This window comes from Hippocampus bargibanti, linkage group LG03, assembly GCF_051943395.1.
Source record: "Hippocampus bargibanti isolate YZ-2025 linkage group LG03, ASM5194339v1, whole genome shotgun sequence".
In the NCBI taxonomy this organism is placed as follows: domain Eukaryota; kingdom Metazoa; phylum Chordata; class Actinopteri; order Syngnathiformes; family Syngnathidae; genus Hippocampus; species Hippocampus bargibanti.
This window is the reverse complement of record NC_142736.1, coordinates 22606772-22626347: the sequence shown is the minus strand read 5'-3', so window position 1 is coordinate 22626347 and position 19576 is coordinate 22606772. Positions and strand designations below refer to the sequence as shown.

At 41.1% G+C, this 19576-nt stretch overlaps 4 protein-coding genes and 1 long non-coding RNA gene across 8 annotated transcripts in view; 3 read left to right on the top strand and 2 right to left on the bottom strand.

Moving 5' to 3' along the window:
* gse1b (Gse1 coiled-coil protein b) overlaps positions 1 to 7682 on the top strand; it is a 188789-nt gene extending 181107 nt beyond the window's left edge. For both annotated transcript variants that reach the window (XM_088992632.1, XM_088992631.1), the window contains exons 11-17: positions 672 to 784; positions 867 to 1131; positions 1952 to 2065; positions 2188 to 2568; positions 3838 to 4179; positions 4415 to 4518; positions 5710 to 7682. In XM_088992632.1, coding sequence (XP_088848758.1) covers positions 672 to 784; positions 867 to 1131; positions 1952 to 2065; positions 2188 to 2568; positions 3838 to 4179; positions 4415 to 4518; positions 5710 to 5850 — 1460 coding nt within the window. In that variant the 3' untranslated portion in view covers positions 5851 to 7682. The remainder of the gene's footprint in view (positions 1 to 671; positions 785 to 866; positions 1132 to 1951; positions 2066 to 2187; positions 2569 to 3837; positions 4180 to 4414; positions 4519 to 5709) is intronic.
* gins2 (GINS complex subunit 2) lies at positions 6795 to 9882 on the bottom strand. Its single transcript, XM_088992637.1, has 5 exons — positions 9708 to 9882; positions 9488 to 9602; positions 9266 to 9365; positions 9060 to 9186; positions 6795 to 8565 (listed from the first exon to the last, which is right to left on the bottom strand). The coding sequence occupies exons 1-5, from the start codon at positions 9795 to 9797 to the stop codon at positions 8443 to 8445; spliced, it is 555 nt and encodes a 184-aa protein (XP_088848763.1). The 5' UTR covers positions 9798 to 9882; the 3' UTR covers positions 6795 to 8442.
* LOC148900721 (uncharacterized) lies at positions 9266 to 14908 on the top strand. Of its 2 annotated transcripts, XR_016114488.1 has the most exons (5): positions 9266 to 9404; positions 9540 to 9633; positions 12419 to 12634; positions 14453 to 14538; positions 14779 to 14908. It is a non-coding gene; the product is annotated as an uncharacterized LOC148900721 (long non-coding RNA). The 2 variants fall into 2 exon arrangements; XR_016114487.1 differs by lacking the exon at positions 14453 to 14538 and having other exon boundaries at positions 14779 to 14891.
* Positions 10610 to 15282, bottom strand: emc8 (ER membrane protein complex subunit 8). The gene is made up of 5 exons (XM_088992635.1): positions 14792 to 15282; positions 14383 to 14459; positions 14230 to 14299; positions 12717 to 12811; positions 10610 to 12631 (listed from the first exon to the last, which is right to left on the bottom strand). Exons 1-5 carry the CDS (start codon positions 15002 to 15004, stop codon positions 12472 to 12474), a joined length of 615 nt encoding a protein of 204 aa, XP_088848761.1. The 5' UTR covers positions 15005 to 15282; the 3' UTR covers positions 10610 to 12471.
* A 56-nt stretch (positions 15283 to 15338) lies between these two features.
* cox4i1 (cytochrome c oxidase subunit 4I1) lies at positions 15339 to 18862 on the top strand. Of its 2 annotated transcripts, none has more exons than XM_088992638.1 (5): positions 15339 to 15418; positions 16237 to 16313; positions 18060 to 18224; positions 18296 to 18427; positions 18551 to 18862. In XM_088992638.1, exons 2-5 carry the CDS (start codon positions 16238 to 16240, stop codon positions 18685 to 18687), a joined length of 510 nt encoding a protein of 169 aa, XP_088848764.1. In that variant the 5' UTR covers positions 15339 to 15418; position 16237; the 3' UTR covers positions 18688 to 18862. The 2 variants fall into 2 exon arrangements, with proteins under 2 accessions (XP_088848764.1, XP_088848765.1); XM_088992639.1 differs by having other exon boundaries at positions 15342 to 15413.
* The last annotated feature ends 714 nt before the right edge of the window (positions 18863 to 19576 follow it).

Genomic DNA, 19576 nt, shown 5'->3' with positions numbered 1-19576 from the left:
AAAGTCAAACATCAAGTCGCTCAATTGCAGGGTAGCTTGCTGCTCTTAATTCATTCACTGCCAGATTATGTGCAAACATGTATCCACTGCTAGGGTTTTTGTCACTTTCACTCAAATTGCAGGACCCACAGAATTTCGAGAGAAAAAAAGAGTTAATTCCTAAGTGTTATGGGTCTGGAAGTATCTGAGCTTGAAACGGGGGCTGTGCACCCCCCCCCCCCCCTCTTTAACAACAGCTGAAGCTCTAACAAAGCGCAAACATGGACAAAAGGCAAATGCTGCCCCCTTTTGGAAATGAAAAAACATTGACAAAGGTCTGACCAGCACTTTAACGGCACCCTCCGGCAAGAAAAACTAAAACCCAAAGAAATTCGGGAATGGTGCTCAACGTCACACTTCTCAATTCCTGAATAAATTTGGAATGGCAGCAAATGAGTTAACAGTTCGATACTTTAGAAAATGCTTATTCACTAATGTTTTGCAACAAACTGCAATTGTGTGGATTATTGCTTGAGTTCTCTGAGTTCAGACCATCAGCCAAGCAATGAACATATGCTTAAATGTGATGAGCCTCTAGTATGTACAGTGTATAATATTTTTTTATGAATTGCATACTGCAAGTGGACTCCTGAAACCAGGACAAATTTTGGTGACTTGCACGTTCTCTGCAGGTTACTACTATGAGATGGATGACTCATATGATGAAAGTGATGAGGAAGAGGTGAGAGCACATCTCAGAAGGGTAGCGGAGCAGCCGCCACTCAAACTTGATGACTCCACTGAGGTATGACACCGACAAAAAAAATGCAAACAAGAACCCACAACTGAGCAGAACCATTCATTTTTGAAACATTATTTCTATCCAGAAATTGGACTTCCTGGGAATGTTCAGCCTGACCACACTGTGCCGGCGAGAGGAGCTGGTGCAGCAGAAAAGAAGAAAGCGGCGACGAATGCTCAGGGAGCGCAGTCCCTCACCAGCTGCCTCGCAGTTGAAGCGCACAGCTCCTCCCCCGCAACTCAGCACGCGCTTCACCCCTGAGGAGATGGACCGAGCACCAGAGCTGGAGGAAAAAAAGCGCTTCCTCACTATGTTCAGACTATCCCACGTCACCCTTCAGCAGAGAAGAGGCGAGACACTCGTATTTTTAGATTGTTTCATCCCTACAGTTGGTGTTTTGCATCCGCCCCCTTCCCACAACCCCTGCGGGTTACAGTGTATCATTTAAACTTCACAGCATCGACAGAGCGCCCTTTACACGCCCCGCTGACATTTTTCATCATTGACTCAGATCCGCGTGTTACATCTCATTCCGGCAGAGCAAAGCAGAATCATCTCACGCTCATTAGGCCATTGTGGTCGTTCTCAGCGGGCTCCGCAGCTCGCTGACGCTTCACTTCAGTCGAGGGTTGGCTGCTTCAAATGCAGCCGTCTCTCATTAACGTGTTGACTCCTGATATCATCGTCTCACTCTCACTTTCCTTTATTATTAGCAGAGTATTTAAGCTGCATGCATAATACACTTTTACGTGAAACTGTTTATTCCTATTTCTTGCCTACAAATGACAACACATTGCCTGTGAAATTACGCGCTGTTTACCTCATTTGCTGCCATTCCCGAATTTATTCAGGAATAGAAAAGTGTGACGTGGAGGGCCATTCCCGAATTTGTTCCGGTTTTTGGCTTTTCTTGCTCCAGACCCATATAGTTAAGGAATTAACTCTTTTTCCTGATCAAAGAAGAGAGACTAAGGTTTCTTACGCTGAATTTAATGTTTATGTCGTCCTAAAACTCAATATTATGTGGGTCTTGCAACTTCAGTGTCTTCAGAAGTCTGGCACTGGAGTGGACACATTTTTGCACATCATCTGGCAGTGAATGAGTTAAGGAAACTCCAAGCGTGTGAAATTCTGTCAATTCATTTCCCTTGTACTCTTTACACCTTGTAGATACTGAAAGGGCTGTGGAACTGCTTCAAGCAATTAAAGAGAAGAGTATAACATTGGATACAATCAGACATGCCCCTCATCCGCTTTGCAAAAGCCCCCCAGCGCAGCTCTCTGGTAAGGCACATGAAGTACTTCCTCATTCCTAAAGTATTACACGAGCAAGTTTATTCACTTTCTAAAATGCACACCAAGTTGTAGTCGTTGTCATGGCCTAAAAATTGCACATTTCGTTTCAGATTCTGCCTGCTCCCTGCCCACCTCAGAATCCGAAGACCACCACAGTGTCAGGCTGCATAGCCCCCCCTCAAATTGCCCGCTGTCCCCATCCCCTAATGGCAATTCTAAAACCCTGGGGGACACGCTACGACCAAAGGATCCTCCTTCTCCAGCTGTCTACCCAGACAAGGCTCGGGGGCCTACTGATGGGCCAATCTCCAGGAAGAGTTCCAGCCTACTGAACAGCTTGAGGCCCCCGCTCCCTCTACAGGCTAAAGAGGGTGTCCACAGCAAAAATGGACGCACCAAACCCTGGGACAGCTTCACCCCGGAGGAATTTGCCCAGCAGTTTCATGAATCTGTGCTGCAGTCCACTCAGAAAGCACTTCAGAAACACAAAGGTAAAAGCAAAATTGCTTCCAATCCTTAAAGGACAACCGACATCACTTTTTTGTTTCCTAACTGACATCAGAAAAACGTTTTATAGCATCTAAAATACCCAAAACACGCAGTATGATATTTTTAGTCAAATGCAAAACACCCATAAAAATGACTTAGTGTCCAAAAACTACTTCAAAGTGAACCCGGAAGTGGCCACTTTCAGAAGGTCCCGCCCCCTTGTTCGTGGTGTCAACCCAAGACGTCTTGCCTTGCTGGAGAATCAAAACAATGGCTTCAGATTCGGAAAAGATGCTTTCTTGTTACTCATCCAGTTATGAATATGATTCAAATAGTTCTGAAGAGGAAAGCATGCATGTTTGCAATCGATTAAAGAAGTCCTTCCGTCTCATTTTGAGGCGTCTGGAGAAAAATGTAGTGACAAACTTTTTCGTACTCACAGTACCCAAAAAAGGCAGAAAAGGGCGACAAAGCTCCGTGTAAATTGTCTCCTGGGACGTTTTGTAAGCGAACATCAAATACACTGTCTTGGCGCAACACACGAGTCACCATCGCGTTATTTATGCGTTTTCCTTCTAATTTCGCCATCAACACGGATCAACACAAAGTTTTCAGACCAAACAAAGTACCGCAAAATGCATTGAGGTGATGCAAGGTATGTCCTTTCTCTGTGAGGGGCGTTCCTTCAGTGACGTAGGGTGAGGACTCGTCACCAACTCAAAAACAAGACTTCCGGAAAATTCAGTGCGAGTCTTAAAAGGTAAAATATAGCTATATGCGGTGGAATCTTTGTAAAAATTCTGGACACAACTTGTCCGGAGACGTCGGTTGTCCTTTAAGATTTTTATCTCCTCAGTTCATATTAGTTCATATTCTTACAAAAGCTGTAAAAAAGACAGTACTGTATTGATAATATCTCTGCGGCATCTTGATTTGATGTGGTGGTTTTCACTTCGTATGCTAACTCCACACAGACGTCACCATGTGGCAGACTGATCAAACCAACAAAGTGATCATCCTGATCCAGTAAATGGTCATTCACCATACATAACAAACAGCTTTTCCTTTCGGCTTTTCCCTTCAAGGGGTCACCACAGCGAATCAATGCCCTCCATCTTCAAATGTTTGATTTGCATGTTTGTTTACGTCGGATGCCCTTCCTGACACAACCCTCTGTATTTATCCGGGCTCTTCTTTGATTAAAAAAAAAAGACAATCGTTGACTCAGAAGGTTTCATATCCATCTGTCTCTCCGTTCCTTTTCTTTTCAGGCAGCGCTACTGGGATGTCCGAATCTTCTCCCCTGCAGGAGTCCTCTGTGCATTACAACATTCCCGAGCTCCAGAGCACCCTTGGGAAGCCGCTTCCGCCGCATTCCCAGTCGCACTCAAATACACATCAGTCAGCTCTCGCACTAGCGCACACTCACCCTCAGCCCAACGGGCAACACTTTTCCGCATCGTTCCACCGCGACGCCTCAGGGACGAGGGAGGACATGTCTGCCTCAGAGGAGGATGACGGCGAAGAGGCGGAGGGGGAGGAAGAGGCAGCGCCGACTTCCAAGTGGCAAGGGATTGAATCCATATTTGAAGCCTATCAGGAATATGTTGAAGGTAAGACCATTGTCTGCCATTATTTATTCAATCTACATGTGATTCATGATTATCACTGCACATGATCAGGCGAAATAAATTGCAGTGCTTTACACAAAAATACACAGTGGAAGATATTTGATAATACACATCTTTATTATCCCACATTTATGTTTCCATTTTTCCTTTTCCCTTGTCATGTTGACCGCCCTCACGTTTGTTTTTCTCAGCCTGCGCTCTTTGTGTTTTTCCTCAGAACAAAGTTTGGAGCGACAAGTGTTGCAGAATCATTGTCGACGGCTGGAAGCTCAAAACTACAACCTCAGTCTCACTGCTGAACAGCTCTCGCATACCATGGGGGTAAGGTGCACACTCACTTGGCTTAGGACAGTGCCTTGAAAATGTATGTACAAAAATAGAATATAATAAAAGTACATATTTTTCACATCATAATAATAAAACATTTCATTTATGTTGTTATTAATAATAATAATAATCCCCCGCCTCGTGCCCGAAGACAGCTGGGATAGTCTCCAGCACCCCCGCAATCCTAATGAGGAATAAGCGGATAATAATAATAATAATAATAATAATAATATTAATACATTTGATTTATAAGCCTCTTTCAAAACTCTCAAGGACACTTCAAAATTAACAGACGTTTTTCAACGTCTTCTATTGCCTGCGACCGTTGCTTAGACAACACAGAAACACCCTTAGCCACACGTAGCAATGGTCAACTTAGCATACTGGTACTGTGACGCTAAATCACACAAACGCACACCTCCTTCGTGTTTTTCGATGATCTCCTTCTGCTCAACCGTAATTTTCTTTTGTGTCCGCTTCATCTTAACACTAGCCTGCGGTGGGGTCTTTTGAATAGCAAAAGTACTCCACTTGATAACAAACCACATCTGCTCTCAAAGGGGGTGTGGAAAACTAGTCCGCCAGCCACCGTGGCGCTGTTCGACCGTGTGGCTTGGTGTTCATCCATCGAAAACTAGTCCGCCAGCCACCGTGGCGCTGTGTGGTTTGGTTCGTCCGCCGAAAAGTAGTTTGTATGCCAAGATTATATTCTCTCGAATTTAAACTGAAAGGCACGTATTATTATTATTATTATAATGGTTGTAAGGTAAAAAGTTCATGAGCTAACACATTCGTAAGATGAGGTATCACTGTATTTTGTCCACATTTGAAATTGCTGGCATACTGTATATCTGGTTAGGAAGTGTCTGGTCCTCTATCGCCCCCACTAATCACTGAGGAAAAATAATGGCCCCTAACAGCATTTAAGTTGCCCATGCCTGCTTTAGAAGTTACTCGGATCGTTTGAATCAAGCAAAACATTTTTTTCTTGGGTATGAATTGAAAGAAAATGCTGACTAAAACACCATTAATTTAATCTCTGGCGCCACAAAAAGGCACTCTGGGAACCGATTGGCTGTAATGTGATACGCCTGTTTTGGTTTTGACAAAATAAAAAGTCACCGTTGTTAAGAAAGTACATCCTTGACACCAATTATATTTCAAACGTCTTTCTGGTGCTTGCAGGAGCTGATGTCCCAGAGGCAGAAGCTGGCTGTAGAAAGAGAGAAGCTGCAATCAGAGCTGGAGCACTTCCAGAAGTGTTTGACTCTGCCACAGACGCACTGGCCCAGAGGTGGACATTACAAAGGCTACTCTCCCAGGTGACACCCCCCCCCCAAAAAAAAATACAATTAAAAAAAAAGACATCTGATGCCCCCACCTCCCGGTGCGCACCCAGATTCTTCTCCCCTCAAAGTCACCATGGATTACGCTAGTCCACCGGGCCCCTTGGTGGAGAAGCACGTTGATATAACAATGAAGGAAGAGCAGTCGGCACGACAAGCCTAACGTGTGCCAACGTAGCCAGGAGAGGAGATTGGTGAAGATGACACAAGATGGAGTCCTGCTAAACACACCCACACACACACTCCTCTTTCTTCGTCTTCGCCACCCAAACAGACAATCCTGCCAGCGAGGGAGAAGACACACTCCGAGAGTCCAAAGGAACGCTTGCGGCCATTTCAGGAAGTGACGCCATCGCGGCGGCAGTGCGCTCGTTCCAACTGGACATGCACTTAAAAATAATAGTTGAAGAACTACATGGTGGTACTGCGTAACAACAAAGATATTTGAATTTGGACGGAATGTTGAAATGCACATTTTGGGGGAAAATTATTAACAAAATGTTTTATTTCAAAATAGGACAATTTGAGAATAAGAATTTTAAAAGGTGCTTCGGCCTTATATTGTATATAATATGAAGACTTCAAAGATTTTTTGTAAGTTTGTTATTTTACTCATTGTTCTTTGAAAAGAAAAGAAGCCTGCCATTTTTTTAAATACATTTATGCTTTTTTTTTTTTTGGGGGGGGGGGTGCAAAAGACAGCCTTGCTTTTAGTGTTTGTACTGCTGCTGGCCAGGACAGCTTCGAAAAGAGGGAGAGTAAACACGGGATCTTATCTTCCGTGGCAGCGACCCGCCATGAGGTGAAGCTTTCCCCCGAGGGGCCGACGCTGGCCCTTGTCACCTTTTTATTCATCGCACAGCGTGACGCCCATTTCAGCTACTCGGCCTACTTAACAAAATGGTTGCCTCCCACTGGAGTGTGAACACAAACCAGTTTTCGTTACTTGACTGGCTTAAACTTGATTTTTTTCTTTTTTTTTTTTTGTTAAAGACATGAAGTAAAGCAGCCATCTGATTTTGCTGCTTCCTGAAGACTCCTCCTGAACACGCATCCAATAGCATCAAGTGACAGGCCTTTGCCAGATTCAAGCCTTTTTATCCACAACAGCAAGGGGCTGAGTGCCAATTTCAAAGTAAAAGGATTTAGCCCAAAAAAAAACAGGATGGAAATAAGCTAAAAAGCCTTGAAACTCCCATTTTATCCATCATGCGCTGGCCAAGGATCATCCCTAATAATCTAATCCGTTGCCAACATGTAACAAACTGAAAGAGACACAAACACGCGTCGGTTTACACAGTCTCGTCTGCAGCTCTCCGACTAGACTTGTAGCGACATTCACCAATTTCAAATTTCATTAAGTCCGTCTGAAAAACGTGCAGAAGTAAAATCATCAAAGTGGAAGCACAACACCCCTCGCCACCCTTTCTCATCATATGAATAAGTGCCTGGTTTGTTTTGGACCGCCGTTGATCAAACTGTAGCTCAAGCGTTTCACATCCGCCCATACTCAAAGTCGGGGGCATCGCTGCCTGTTTGTTTGAGGGCCAGGCGAGCGTGACAGGCTGGCACAGTACACTGCGTAGAGCCCCGCCTCGTCACTCAACCCACGCACGGCCACGTCATGGCGCCATTACTCAGCGAAGGATGTCTACTCTAGATGCTGTGAAATCCTGTTTTCAAAAGAATTGTTTGTTTGAATCCATTGTAATGTAATATATTCTTTGTTGAATGTAGTAATTAGGTATTTATGAATATATGGCTGTGATTTCAGACAAAAAAAGAAAATAAAATATTTCAAAAATGTTCCTATACCTTGGTCTCCGTCATATTAAAAGGTTTGGTCATGGTTTGTCCTTGAGTTTTGCAAGTACCGAAATGACGATTGAAGCAACGTTGTACACTGGAGAAACAAGTTATGTGTGTCTCTAGTTGTACCTAAGACAAATAGCAGTTCTGCCACACGAGTCTAAGATTTCACATACCGTATTTTCCAGTGTATAAGCTGTCATTTTCTTCAAAAGATGACTGCCTTATACGCAGGTGTGCCTTGTATGTGATATTGAGCCAAAACAGGTCTCACAAATACTGTCAGAAGCCACCGACTCAATTTTCCCCTGTAGAAGATGTGCGTAATAGCGCCTTATAATGTGGCATTTGAATTGGACTGCATTCACCTTTATTAGTCTCACAGTGGAGAAATTTACATTTCACAGGAGCAAAGTTATGAAAGGAAGATGAAATCTATTAGCTTTTTTTTCATTCATTGAAGGTGCGCTTTATATATGAAAAAGGTTTGAAAATACACCATTCATTGGGGTTGCGCTTTATACTCTGGTGCGCCTTATACACCGGAAAAATACGGTAAATGCTTGAATAGCATTTACAAATGAATTTAGCAAATGAAATCACTATTCATGACATTTGACCACACATTTCAATGATTCATGTTTGGCATACATGTAATGGACATTGCCACAGAAGTCTTGAAAATTGTTCACGGTAAAAAGAGGTGCAACACATTTGTCTCAACTTTGCTTCATGCCTAAATTGAAGAAGAGAGATGTGTGCTTCAATAATCCGCCAGGGGCCCCTTACTGGGCTGCAGATTGGAGCGTAGTTTGTACATACAGTTGAGCGAATCGAGGAGGAAGCCTCGGATGGTGTTGATCTCCATCAGTGTCAGGTTGTCCAGCTGTAAAGGAATAGCAGCAAAATGTGGGTGAGGTCCTCATACGTTCAAACGTTATGTGCAGATTGTCTTCACCTACTCAGTCACCGTTGACGTACTTCACAGAGAAAGTAGAATACCATATCTGCTTATGAGTGCTACATTATTGTCTGTGTCTGTTCCTCCACAGTTTGGGTTCAATTATCTGTTGCTTTGAGGGATACAACACTGACACTGTTTTTGTTGACCAGGGTATGGCAATGTTTGTTTTTTGGCATTAAGCTAAACAGACTTTGCTAAGACAGCAATGTGGTTGGTTTTGAAACAAACTAAACTGATAATAATAATTTTTAGCATTTGTATAATGAACAAAAAAAAAATCACTGCTCATACATCCAAAAACGTGCAAATCGGTTTCCACACTCTTCATGGAAACAGAGCAGTGCGTTTTGGAATACTACTTAACGATATTTTCATATTTACCTGTGGGTACCTCAAAATAAAAGCGACGTTCTGACCTTGGCATGAACTTCTTGTTGAGTGATGAAGCTGTCTGCAGAAAGGCGGAGTTTAGCAATACGCGTGTCCCAGATGTCTTTGACTAGCGTACGGATTTCATCGGCTTTGGGAATGTTGTCAGACGCGCTGTGAACACAAACAATGTGTTTCGGGTGGCCGTACAACGAAAATGTTGACTAAGACTACTGCAGTTTTTTTAACTGACTGGTTGAGCAAGAGTTTGGTCAGCTCCATGTAGTATGGACAGGGAGCAGGCGTGAAGGTGGCCGCATTCCTCTCAAGCTCTCGCATCTCCTCAAGTTTCTCTGCAACGTCGAGGCATAATGAAAAAGTCACATGAGCAGGTAAGATAAAAAAAATACTTTAATTAAACAAGCACGTAGCGTAAAATGGGTGTCTGGGTACACCGATTATTGTTTTCTCTCACCAACGTCCATCCAATCAGGCGGAACGACTCTGCATTTCTGTCTCTGTTTAAGGTTGAGTGCCAGCCACACGGGGACGGACAGCGGCAGACCGGGATTGAAAGGTCCGAGGTCCCCCTGCAAGGGTTAACCCACTGTTACCGACAAGGTACTCAATACAATTGTTTTGGCTGAAAGCAACGGGTAATAGGCTAATCGTGAGTGATTGACAGAGGTACTCACCCCGATCAAATATAATTTGTCAAGATTGAAATTTGGAATGATCTTCACCAACTCTTTCTCGGCGAGGAACTCGACCTCCAAAGGGTCCATAGTTGACCGTTTAGACAGAGGAAAAATGCATCCAAAAACTTTGATAGCGAGCACCAACTTTCCCGCGCTGGCTGCAGACTTTCGAGAAAACAGGAACTGTACTTGGACATCAAGAGCCGCAATTGGCTAAACGATACCACAACCCGATGATGTCATAACACTGCCCCAAACGGGTGGTTTGACCTGTAATCGTCTGTGAGATGTCGTCTTTCATGGTTTATTGTACGTCGTTGCCGCTGCCACATTGAATGTGGCAATATTCTTCCAGAATCAGAATCATCTTTATTGCCAAGTATACCTAGCAAAAACAATTAGCTGTCTTTGTAGCTCACACAGTGATCCCGATTTACTTAAAGAAGCATCAAATGTCACGAATGCGTTTAAGACGGCAAAAATAATCACAATGGTCGTTGTATGCGTATGAATGTATAAATGTGCGTCTGTAAAGGGGCATTGATTAACTGTGTAACTTGTAACTTGACCCTAGAAGTCTTTTCGTATGCGTTTCAAGGCAGATTATACACATGCAATATGGCAGATAAAATGACGTTTGGTTTAAGACTGAGCACACATCTCCAAACAAATAGTCTATGGGTGCACTACGAGAAAAGGCGAAATGAGAACGCCTCGAGTCAGTGAGGAGAAAACACCACGAGATGTCAGCGTTGAGTAAAATACGTCGTGATGTGACATTATGAATTAATACGTATTATAAACTAGAAAATTATTTAAATAGTAGTATTCATATGCTTATTATTCTATTGGGTGGGAATGGGTGTTTGTTTATACAATCTACTTGATTTCATAAACAATAAACGTAAAAACAGATATTTAATCCAATATTGGTGAACTTGTATTACAATGTCCTGTCTGAATTTGAACATTTTGATCAACTCTCTTGCTAGTCACTTATCATCCCATATTTTACCACTCAAAATATGAAAAGTTAAATGTGTGCCATTCATTGTTTAATCAGCGTAAATCAAAGTAAAACACAAAATATTAATTCATATCCCCCAAAACTAATGTGATGTCATTATACATCTTCCCAAAGAGTGCACTGCTAAACAAGTATGATGAGTGTGACAGACAATTGAGTTGAAAAATAATCCATAAAAATGTCATAATTTTAGTGACCATTTACAGGCTATTGCTGCCAGAGTGCATATTCTCAAACATAAGCATTGCACTGTTTTGTTTACAATCATAAAGTACAAAGTATTTTAGAAGGAACCATTACAACTGCTCTATTGAGCGAATTTACAGTACATTAAACAAAGCAATACAGCTCTGTTGTCTTGAGAGGAGTTTGAATAACTTAAAAAATACCAGTCTGCCATTGCTGGTGCATGTACAAAAGAATACAGTAGTCATTTTAAAACAATGTATGATTTGGATGTATCTAAACAATGCAACAAAATGTTAAAGGGCAATTAAATATTAGCAATAGTACAATAACATCCTACAAGTTAAAATATTTTACAGTGGTACCTTGAAAGACTTCTGACTTTTTTTTGCTCAGACTTGCAAGTGCTTTATGATGGCAGTTACTTCAGTTCAGCTCACTTGGCAGCAATTTGGCAGTTTGTTAACAGTTTGAAAAAAAAGTAGCTTCAAGATGATTGATATTTGCCACTCCAAGTTTACTTTCAAACTACACATAAAACAATAACGTTTATATAAATAAACTGGCATTTACTATGCCTTACAAAAGCCTGTGAGCGTAATGCTAACACATAATGACAAAATACATCTTTTTTTTTTTCATTTAGACCACAAATATTTGAACACAAACAGAGCAACAAATGTAGACCAACAATATTACAAAACCCACTTTTTATTTATACTATGGAGCTGAGTGGGCGGCGGAGGGAGTAGCAAGAAAGTTTTCTTTCTATCTAAATCTGGAATATCATGCCCTCATCTGGCCACGACATCCAAAAGATCAAGCAAAATACAGTAAAGTCTCGTTATATCGATATCGGATATATCGATAGTCCCGGTTATATCGATACTATTTCTATGCACGCATGGAGAAAATTACATGCAAACAGGGTCGGATATATCGATAGTCCCGGTTATATCGATATTTTTTCGGACTCCCTTGAATATCGATATAACGAGACTTTACTGTATCTATAATCTGCCCCAAATGATTTTATTCTATCAGAATCAGAATACCTTTATTCGTCCCACAATGGGGAAATTTGAAATTCTAAACAATGTATTTAATTATCTCATAATTGTTTTTATAAAGTAAAATATAATATTACTATTTTTCTCTTTTTTATTGCATCACAAAGTGAATTCAACTCATCTATCAAGGCACCACTGCATTTTATCTCAGTATGGCTACTTCATTTAGAAGAACAACATAATCGATCAAATATTTTCTATGTTTAATTACTTATTTAAGACTATGAATAAAGACAGCATTCTCTTTTTATATAAAAAATGCATTGAAACACATTATGTCTGCAATGCCTGCCCAAAGTGCACATCAGGTGCTTGCCCTTGAGATCAGTTGGCCTAATCAAAGGTCGGTGTTCCACATATTCTGGGCAGTACCAGAAGTTAAACTGGAACCGGCCGGCTGAGTATTATGTGCTTCTGTGCCACAGGTAGCAGAGGCAGTCGTCAACGTGCACCTGTTAAGCCTACACACCCGACGGTCTTAACACAGGTCCAGGACAGATTTGTTGATAACTGGGTTGGTCCAATCGTTCCTGAGGTCGTCCAGGTGATTGTCAAAGTCGATCAAGTTCTCGTAGGACCTTCCCTCCAGAAGAGCTGACGTGATCTTCTGCGCTTCGCTCCAGTCCTCGAAAGAGTCACTGGTAATGTGAGAAAACAGTTCAAGTAAGGCAAGCTATTGTTTGTTCCAGGACTTGATTTAAATGCGATACGACAAATACTTACAGATTGACATCTCTACTTTTCCACTTATTTTCATGAAGGTCATAAATGAACACAATGGGTTCACGGCAACTCATTTTTAATCTGCTGCTATCCACCTAAGAACAAGCACAAATAAAGGCAGTGGATTAAAAAAGTCTACGTACCCATATTCAAATGCCAACTTTGTGATAATTCTCATAATTAATTACATTTAAAAAATATTAAATAAAAAAATAAGACACACATATGAGCCGTTAAAAAAATGGTCTCTGTTCTTTTTGGGGCAGTACTTGCTACCAAAAACTCGCTGTTTTTCTGACATAGAACAAAACCGGTTTTGAGGGTTTGCAGGCTGTTATTTCTCAAATGCGTTTGAGCCCTTGAACCCTCAAGTGTGCTTGATAAGTTTTGAACACTGTTTTCAGCTATTTGAAGCATTACTCCACTCAGTTGAAGGACAATACTGCGGGTTGGAGAAAAAAAAATCTAAATGAAAAACATCCAGTTGTAACAGAAGATGTTGCATAACAACAAATGGAGGAGGGAGCAGGGTCTACTTCAGAATCAGAAAGCCTTTAATAGTGCCACAATTAGGAAATGTGCAGTCTACAGCAGCAGTTTGAAAGGGGGTGGGGGGGGTGAAAAGATAAAAAACAAGATATTGTAAGCATAATAAAAAATGTCAGAAGACTGAGGTGTATACTGTAACTGCAAAAAAATGTTTCATAAATTTAAAGGACAACCGACGTCACTTTTTGGTTTCCTAACTGACATCAGAAAAACGTTTTATATTTATATTTCAAATAGTTATGAAGAGGAAAGCATACATGTTTACAATCGATTAAATAATTTATTCCGTGCCATTTTGATGGCAACATTGGGGGTAAATGTCTCACCCAAAAAGACGCAGAAGAAAGTGGCGACCTCTTGTAGACATGACAGTGTATTGCGTTTCCACAGGCTGATAAATTCCTTGTATGGAGCTTGGACGCCCTCTTCTGGCGTCCTTCCATCACGTCAATGCTTGTTTTCAGACCAAACAAGCATTGACGTGATGGAAGGACTGCTACAAAAGAAATATCACCTTGGGTAGGAGTGTGCATTCAAGATAGCTTAGCAACCTAAGGATTTTGGGCCCGATTTCTTGGTTCCATACTTTTTGTTTCGCAAAATCCTTCTCCCTCCTCTTCCACATGGTTGACTGAGGACCTAGGTGGGTCAATACTTATTAGCTTAAAAACAACTTTTTTTCGGTCAGGGGCGTTCCTTCAGTGACGTCACGTACGAACTCGTCACCAACTCAAAAACAACACTTCCGCAATATTCAGCACAAGTCTTAAAACGTAAAATATAGCTATATGCGGTGGAATCTTTGTAAAATACGCTCAGTAGAAGTCATTTGAAGCCATTTTACAAATTATGGACACAACTTGTCCGGAGACGTCGGTTGTCCTTTAAACTTGACTTTGTAACAATGCTATAAAAGAGAGAAGGCTAGTAAGGAAAATGTGTTTGAAAAAAGTTATAATTTTACCATAACAATTGCTGCTTCACTGAAGCATTCGGAAATCCTTGCTGCCACTTTTTCCGCAACCTGGTTTGGTCTGCAAAGGAGTTTGTTTAAGTGGTTACACTTTCATGTGTTTCAATTAGTTAATTTAACAAAAAAAAAAAGAGTTCTCATTACCTTGAATCCTTTGTGCATTCATTGGCTTGATAGTATGCAGCAATTACATAACTGTTTTCTTTACACCAAGTGTCAATCTGAGAAGAACATAAGTGTGGAAGGATTGTTTTACAAAGACAAAGTAACACAAGAACACGTCTCTACTGAGTTGGGCAGGTGAGCATGTACATTTCCAAGTCTAGAAACATTTCAGTCCAAAATATTGAAAATTGATCCACTCGGAGATAATCAATAGCAGAGTTGTTGTTTTGATAAATTGAGATTTTTTTTAGTTGACTTTTACTTTTAAACGCTGTAAAACAAAACGTCTTAACTGGCGTCGAGCCTCTCAAATAAACACAGAATGCCTCGATCAAGAAATATAACAATACATGCAATATTTCTTTATCGTGACAGAAAAAGGACTCACCAGTGTTAAAGCAACTTCTAGCATGGGTGCAAGAGCCAAAGTGCCGTGGAAGAGCGGAACGCAGTCCACACACAAGACTGGATCGTGGGGACTGTCTTTCTTTCTCGCCTTGGCGTTTTCTGCAACCAGCAACCCGTTGACGGCGCTGTGCGGATACTTGGCGGCATGCAAGAGCATTTTACAGTATGCCTGACTTGTCAGTTGAATATGCATTATCGTGAAAGAACAGGCTCTTGTGCCACACAATGTAAAAATACTTTTGACAAGTTAGCTCAATATATCGCATATCATACCAGGAGAAAAGTAGCACAGCATGTGATTAAGTTCCATACGAATAAGTGTAAAACATTGAAATATTGCTACAGGAAATTTAGGCCGTTTTTAATCATGGATTCTATTAAGTCTACAACAAAGAAGTCATATCAGATCAGAGTAAACGTAATCTTATTTTGCGTCCTCCAAGCACACTGGTAACTAAACCGGTGAGGCCGTAAACGAAAATGCCTTACCGTAAAATAACAATGCCTGTCGTAAAAATCTAGTTCATTTGTGACAAACTAAGTACTTCCGGTGCGCTGCACTTCCTCTGAGAAGATCGGTGGACGGCACCAAGGAGATTACAGTGAGGTCCTTTACCACATCTTTCTTTTTTTTACTCAGTTTACATTCACGTTACGAGATTACTTACGGTAGCACTGTGTAATTTAAAAATATCTGCACCAATTTTACGCTTGTCGCCACATTCGGCCCCAATCGGCAAATACACACGGGTGACTTTGTCAAAGCACATCGAAGCTAGCGCTGTCTGTGATAGCCTTTAGCAGCGACATTTGATTTGGAGCTTGTTTCTAGTGTTTTTCCCCTCATACAAAAACCGTTTTTTAAAAAAGTGAGCAAGTTCCTAAACATGTTTTCTGATCAACCACAAATAGCAAGACAAGAGTTACTGAATGAAGCAGGGGCGCTTTGACCTTGCGTGTGTGCGGCTAACGCTAGCCAGGCATAAATGCGAAAACCAACGATAAGTCCGTTTTTTTCATACGGCCCAAAATTGTGAATATTGAGTCACAATCTCGGCGAAACACACACATAATTTGAGTACCAGTTATTTCATAATTTAAATGCACAATTGAACGACATTGTATATGTGTCTCACATTCTGGAAAGATTTAATAATTTGAATGACTGTCAAAACAAAGTTTGGATCGTCGCATGTATTTTTTTAGGTTTTTGTTTTGCAGGGTTGGTAATTGTCAAATTAAGGACGTTGCTTTGTAATTAATCTTGTTGTGATTTCATCTGTGAGTGCATCTACTGTGGTGGCTTTTAAGAGCCTCGCTTATAAGTATATGCCCTTTACATACATTTTGTCGACAATTACCCTCAGTGTTTGCATATCAACCAGGGCATGTATAAATAATTTGCCTTTTATTTTTATTCCACAGAATGCTGGCAACCAGAGCCTTGAGTCTTGTTGGCAAACGTGCCATTTCCACGTCAGTCTGCTTACGTGGAAGTCATGGTAAATATCACGTATGATGTGTTTTACATCTTTTCAGAAATCGAGAAAAGCCACAGTACAACCAGCAAGTAGAGTCCAGTTCCTTTGTTCAACATTTGCAGATTACCATGGCTTGGATGACCGTGAATCTTAACAATGGGGGTAAAGGTTTGAAATATTCATGCTGTGACTGTATGTTCAAGGCGACGGGCAATTGGACTAACATTACAGCTGTGGCTTTTGGAATAACATCGAATATAAGATGACAGTATTATGTACGAATCACAACGAATGCCCCCTGTTTTATTTTAAAACAACAGTCTCGAACATGGATTAGTGTCATACACTTTACTTTGGAGTCGGTCAATCCACCATTAAATGTCTCTGGTTGGTCCTGGATTCTGCCACTTGCCTGACAGGTGCATGTAAGAGGGGCCACATAATTCTTACACTGGCATCACTTCACTGGCTGTCTTTTTAGGATCCGATTGGATTGGATCAGTACTCTTACTCTTTATCAGTCACACATTTCACAGCAGCAAAATTATGAAATGAAAGAAAGAAGTAGAAAAACAAAATACAATTATTTGTTTTCATATTTTGAAATGCCCTCATGCCATCATACCGCTCTGAGCTCCTCTGCACCCGTGTCAGGTCTGGGGACCAGATACTATTTGAGGTAGTGAGAACGCTTCTTGCCGCTCACTCTTTGAAATGATTTTTACTTTAACCGCTTTGTGCTTTGTAGTGTCTCTGTAGTTCTTTTATTGATTGTTGTATGATTAGCTTTTTTTCCATATAATAATAATACATTTTATTATGTTTTTGTTTTGCAGGGTTGGTAAATGTCAATTTTTATTGTTTAAACTATCACAACTTTCTTAATTTTTGGCAGATCTTAACGAGTGAGGTACATTTGGAAAGATTTTGAAATTCTAAACAATGACAGAAAACACGAGAAAATATTCAAAATATAAATTAGCAAATATCAACGAATAATGCAGGCAGATTTTCGTCAGAAATCAAAAAAATGGTTGTCACTGAATAGTAGGCAAGAAAATTGCGAGCTCTAGAAACATACGCGAATGCTTCTTTTTGCTTGAAACTTGGCAGTTATGGAGAAAAATATATATTCTCCCACTTCTACGAGTTATAAAAATATAACTTACTCACCTTTATAAACTGTAGTGTTAGCAAAAAGAGCGTAAACTTCAATCCAATTTTTTCCCCGTTTCTTGTATTCGGAAATTTCAAGAACCAGAATGCAGGGAAACGTGTAATATGCCATCATAAGCTGCATATTGTTAGGTTAAAATATTTTGAGCTAACATTAGCATTAACAGTAGCAATTGCAGGGTAGCAACGCTCTGCGGCGTTGCTACCCTGCTTGCAATCAGGAATGACATGCCCATTTCATGGTAAGATGAGAGCATTGTCATCAAATGGTGAGTATAGTTTTGCTTTTTTGATTGTTGCTATACCGATGACCGTTTTGTGTTTGGGAGCCTTTTACTGTGCGAGTTGCTTGTTCTGTAGCCATAAAGGGACATAAGTCTTCTTGTGCCGGTCCCAAGCCCGGATAAATACAGAGGGTTGTGTCAGTAAGGGCATCCGACGTAAAAGCTGGGCCTAAACAAACATGCGTATCATACCTCTGAAGATGGACGTTACTGATTCGCTGTGGCGACCCCTTGAAGGGAAAAGCCAAAAAGAAAAGAAGAAGACAGCACTTAATATACTTAATTATGAGTTTGTGTGTTGATATAGGTGTGGCCAAGGTGGAGAGCTATTCGCTCCCTGGATACTTTGATACACGGGAGAACCCCCTTCCCGATATCAGCTATGTGCAGAACCTGAGTGCAGAGCAGCAGTCGCTCAAAGAGAAGGAAAAAGGCTCATGGGCCGCACTCTCTAATGAGGAGAAGATAGCGTGTAAGTGTTAGCATCAATGAACACAAATCAATGTTGCATTAATGCATCGTAACATTTCATTTTCTGTTTAGTGTATCGCATCAGCTTCAAACAGAGCTTTGCTGAGATGAACCGAGGATCATCTGAGTGGAAGACTGTGGTTGGTGGGATGTTTATCTTTTTTGGCCTCACTGGTCTGGTGGTGCTCTGGCAGAGGAAGTATGGTAAGTTTGGTAGACATTGTCATTATTGTAATATGATTGTATTTGATTGTTTATGTCTTTTTTTCTCGGGACAAAAGTGCACATTGATTACACTGTTGTTTATAAATCTTTGTGTCTTTCCAGTGTATGGACCTGTTCCTCACACGTTTGAGAAAGAGTACAAGGAGAAAGAATTGCAGAGGATGCTGGACATGAGAATCAACCCTGTGGAAGGCATCTCATCAAAGTGGGACTACGAAAACAAGCAGTGGAAGAAGTAAATCTGACAAGCAGACCATGTCTCACATTAAATGAAAGCTGAGCAATGGAAACATCCAATAATGCCTGCATTACTGTATTGATCAGCCATCCACTTTACCTCTGTGTGATCATTGTGGAAAACCTCTTCCTCTTACTTTCATTGTATAGTGCAGAAATAAAATCTAAAAATATGAATCCTTAATGTGTGTCTGAAAATGTCCGGGGCTAGTGGCTCCTAAACTGGGTTCGGTGAGTCGGTCTCAGGGGTTCCGTGGATCCTCTGCCGAAGAGGTCCACCCCTCAGTCTCGCCTGCAGTTAGTGGGCGCAGTCATTGAAAGAAGGGTTCGGTGAATGAGCATATAGAACTGGTGGGCTTAGGTGCCTCCAATAAGATTAAGAGCCACTGGTCTGGGGGGCGCAAGGTGCACAACCAATTTTGTGAATATATTGTATATACTGTAGTGTTGACAATCATTAAGCTCTTTGGACATATTTAGCAGCTGTGTACACATGCATATAATACGAGATGACTCCCTTTACCAGAATTGGATTTTGAGGCATATGTCCCCGAGGCCTCAGAGTTACATGTTGATCACCTGCAATTCAGAGAACAAGCCTGCTGTGCAATATTCATTTTGCTCAATATTTTAATTTGTTGAGACCTAGTTGGCAATACTATACAGCAATATTTAATGAATCTAATCAACAATGTTTTTCCCCACACAGTGACAACCTTTATTTCACGAACTCCCATTTTTAGAAAGTCAGACATTGGATGCTGGACATTTCAAAAAGTCCGTCAACTGTCTCGTGCTATGACGTCACTTACCGGAAGGACGAGTTGCCTCACGTCAAAACAATCCGGAAGAAGAAAATTCATGTTGGAACTAAAACAGGACTGCACGCTT

Coding starts and splice junctions, on each gene's coding strand:
- cox4i1 (XM_088992638.1), top strand. CDS start 16,238: ATGCTGGCAACCAGAGCCTTGAGTCTTGTTGGCAAACGTGCCATTTCC. Junction 16,314..18,059: donor CTGCTTACGTGGAAGTCATG/GTAAATATCACG, acceptor GTGTTGATATAG/GTGTGGCCAAGGTGGAGAGC. Junction 18,428..18,550: donor GCTCTGGCAGAGGAAGTATG/GTAAGTTTGGTA, acceptor GTGTCTTTCCAG/TGTATGGACCTGTTCCTCAC.
- emc8 (XM_088992635.1), bottom strand. CDS start 15,004: ATGCATATTCAACTGACAAGTCAGGCATACTGTAAAATGCTCTTGCAT. Junction 14,460..14,791: donor TAGAAGTTGCTTTAACACTG/GTGAGTCCTTTT, acceptor TGTTCTTCTCAG/ATTGACACTTGGTGTAAAGA. Junction 12,632..12,716: donor AAAAGTAGAGATGTCAATCT/GTAAGTATTTGT, acceptor TCACATTACCAG/TGACTCTTTCGAGGACTGGA.
- gins2 (XM_088992637.1), bottom strand. CDS start 9,797: ATGGACCCTTTGGAGGTCGAGTTCCTCGCCGAGAAAGAGTTGGTGAAG. Junction 9,366..9,487: donor GCCTGATTGGATGGACGTTG/GTGAGAGAAAAC, acceptor TCGACGTTGCAG/AGAAACTTGAGGAGATGCGA. Junction 8,566..9,059: donor AACAAGAAGTTCATGCCAAG/GTCAGAACGTCG, acceptor ATTCCTTTACAG/CTGGACAACCTGACACTGAT.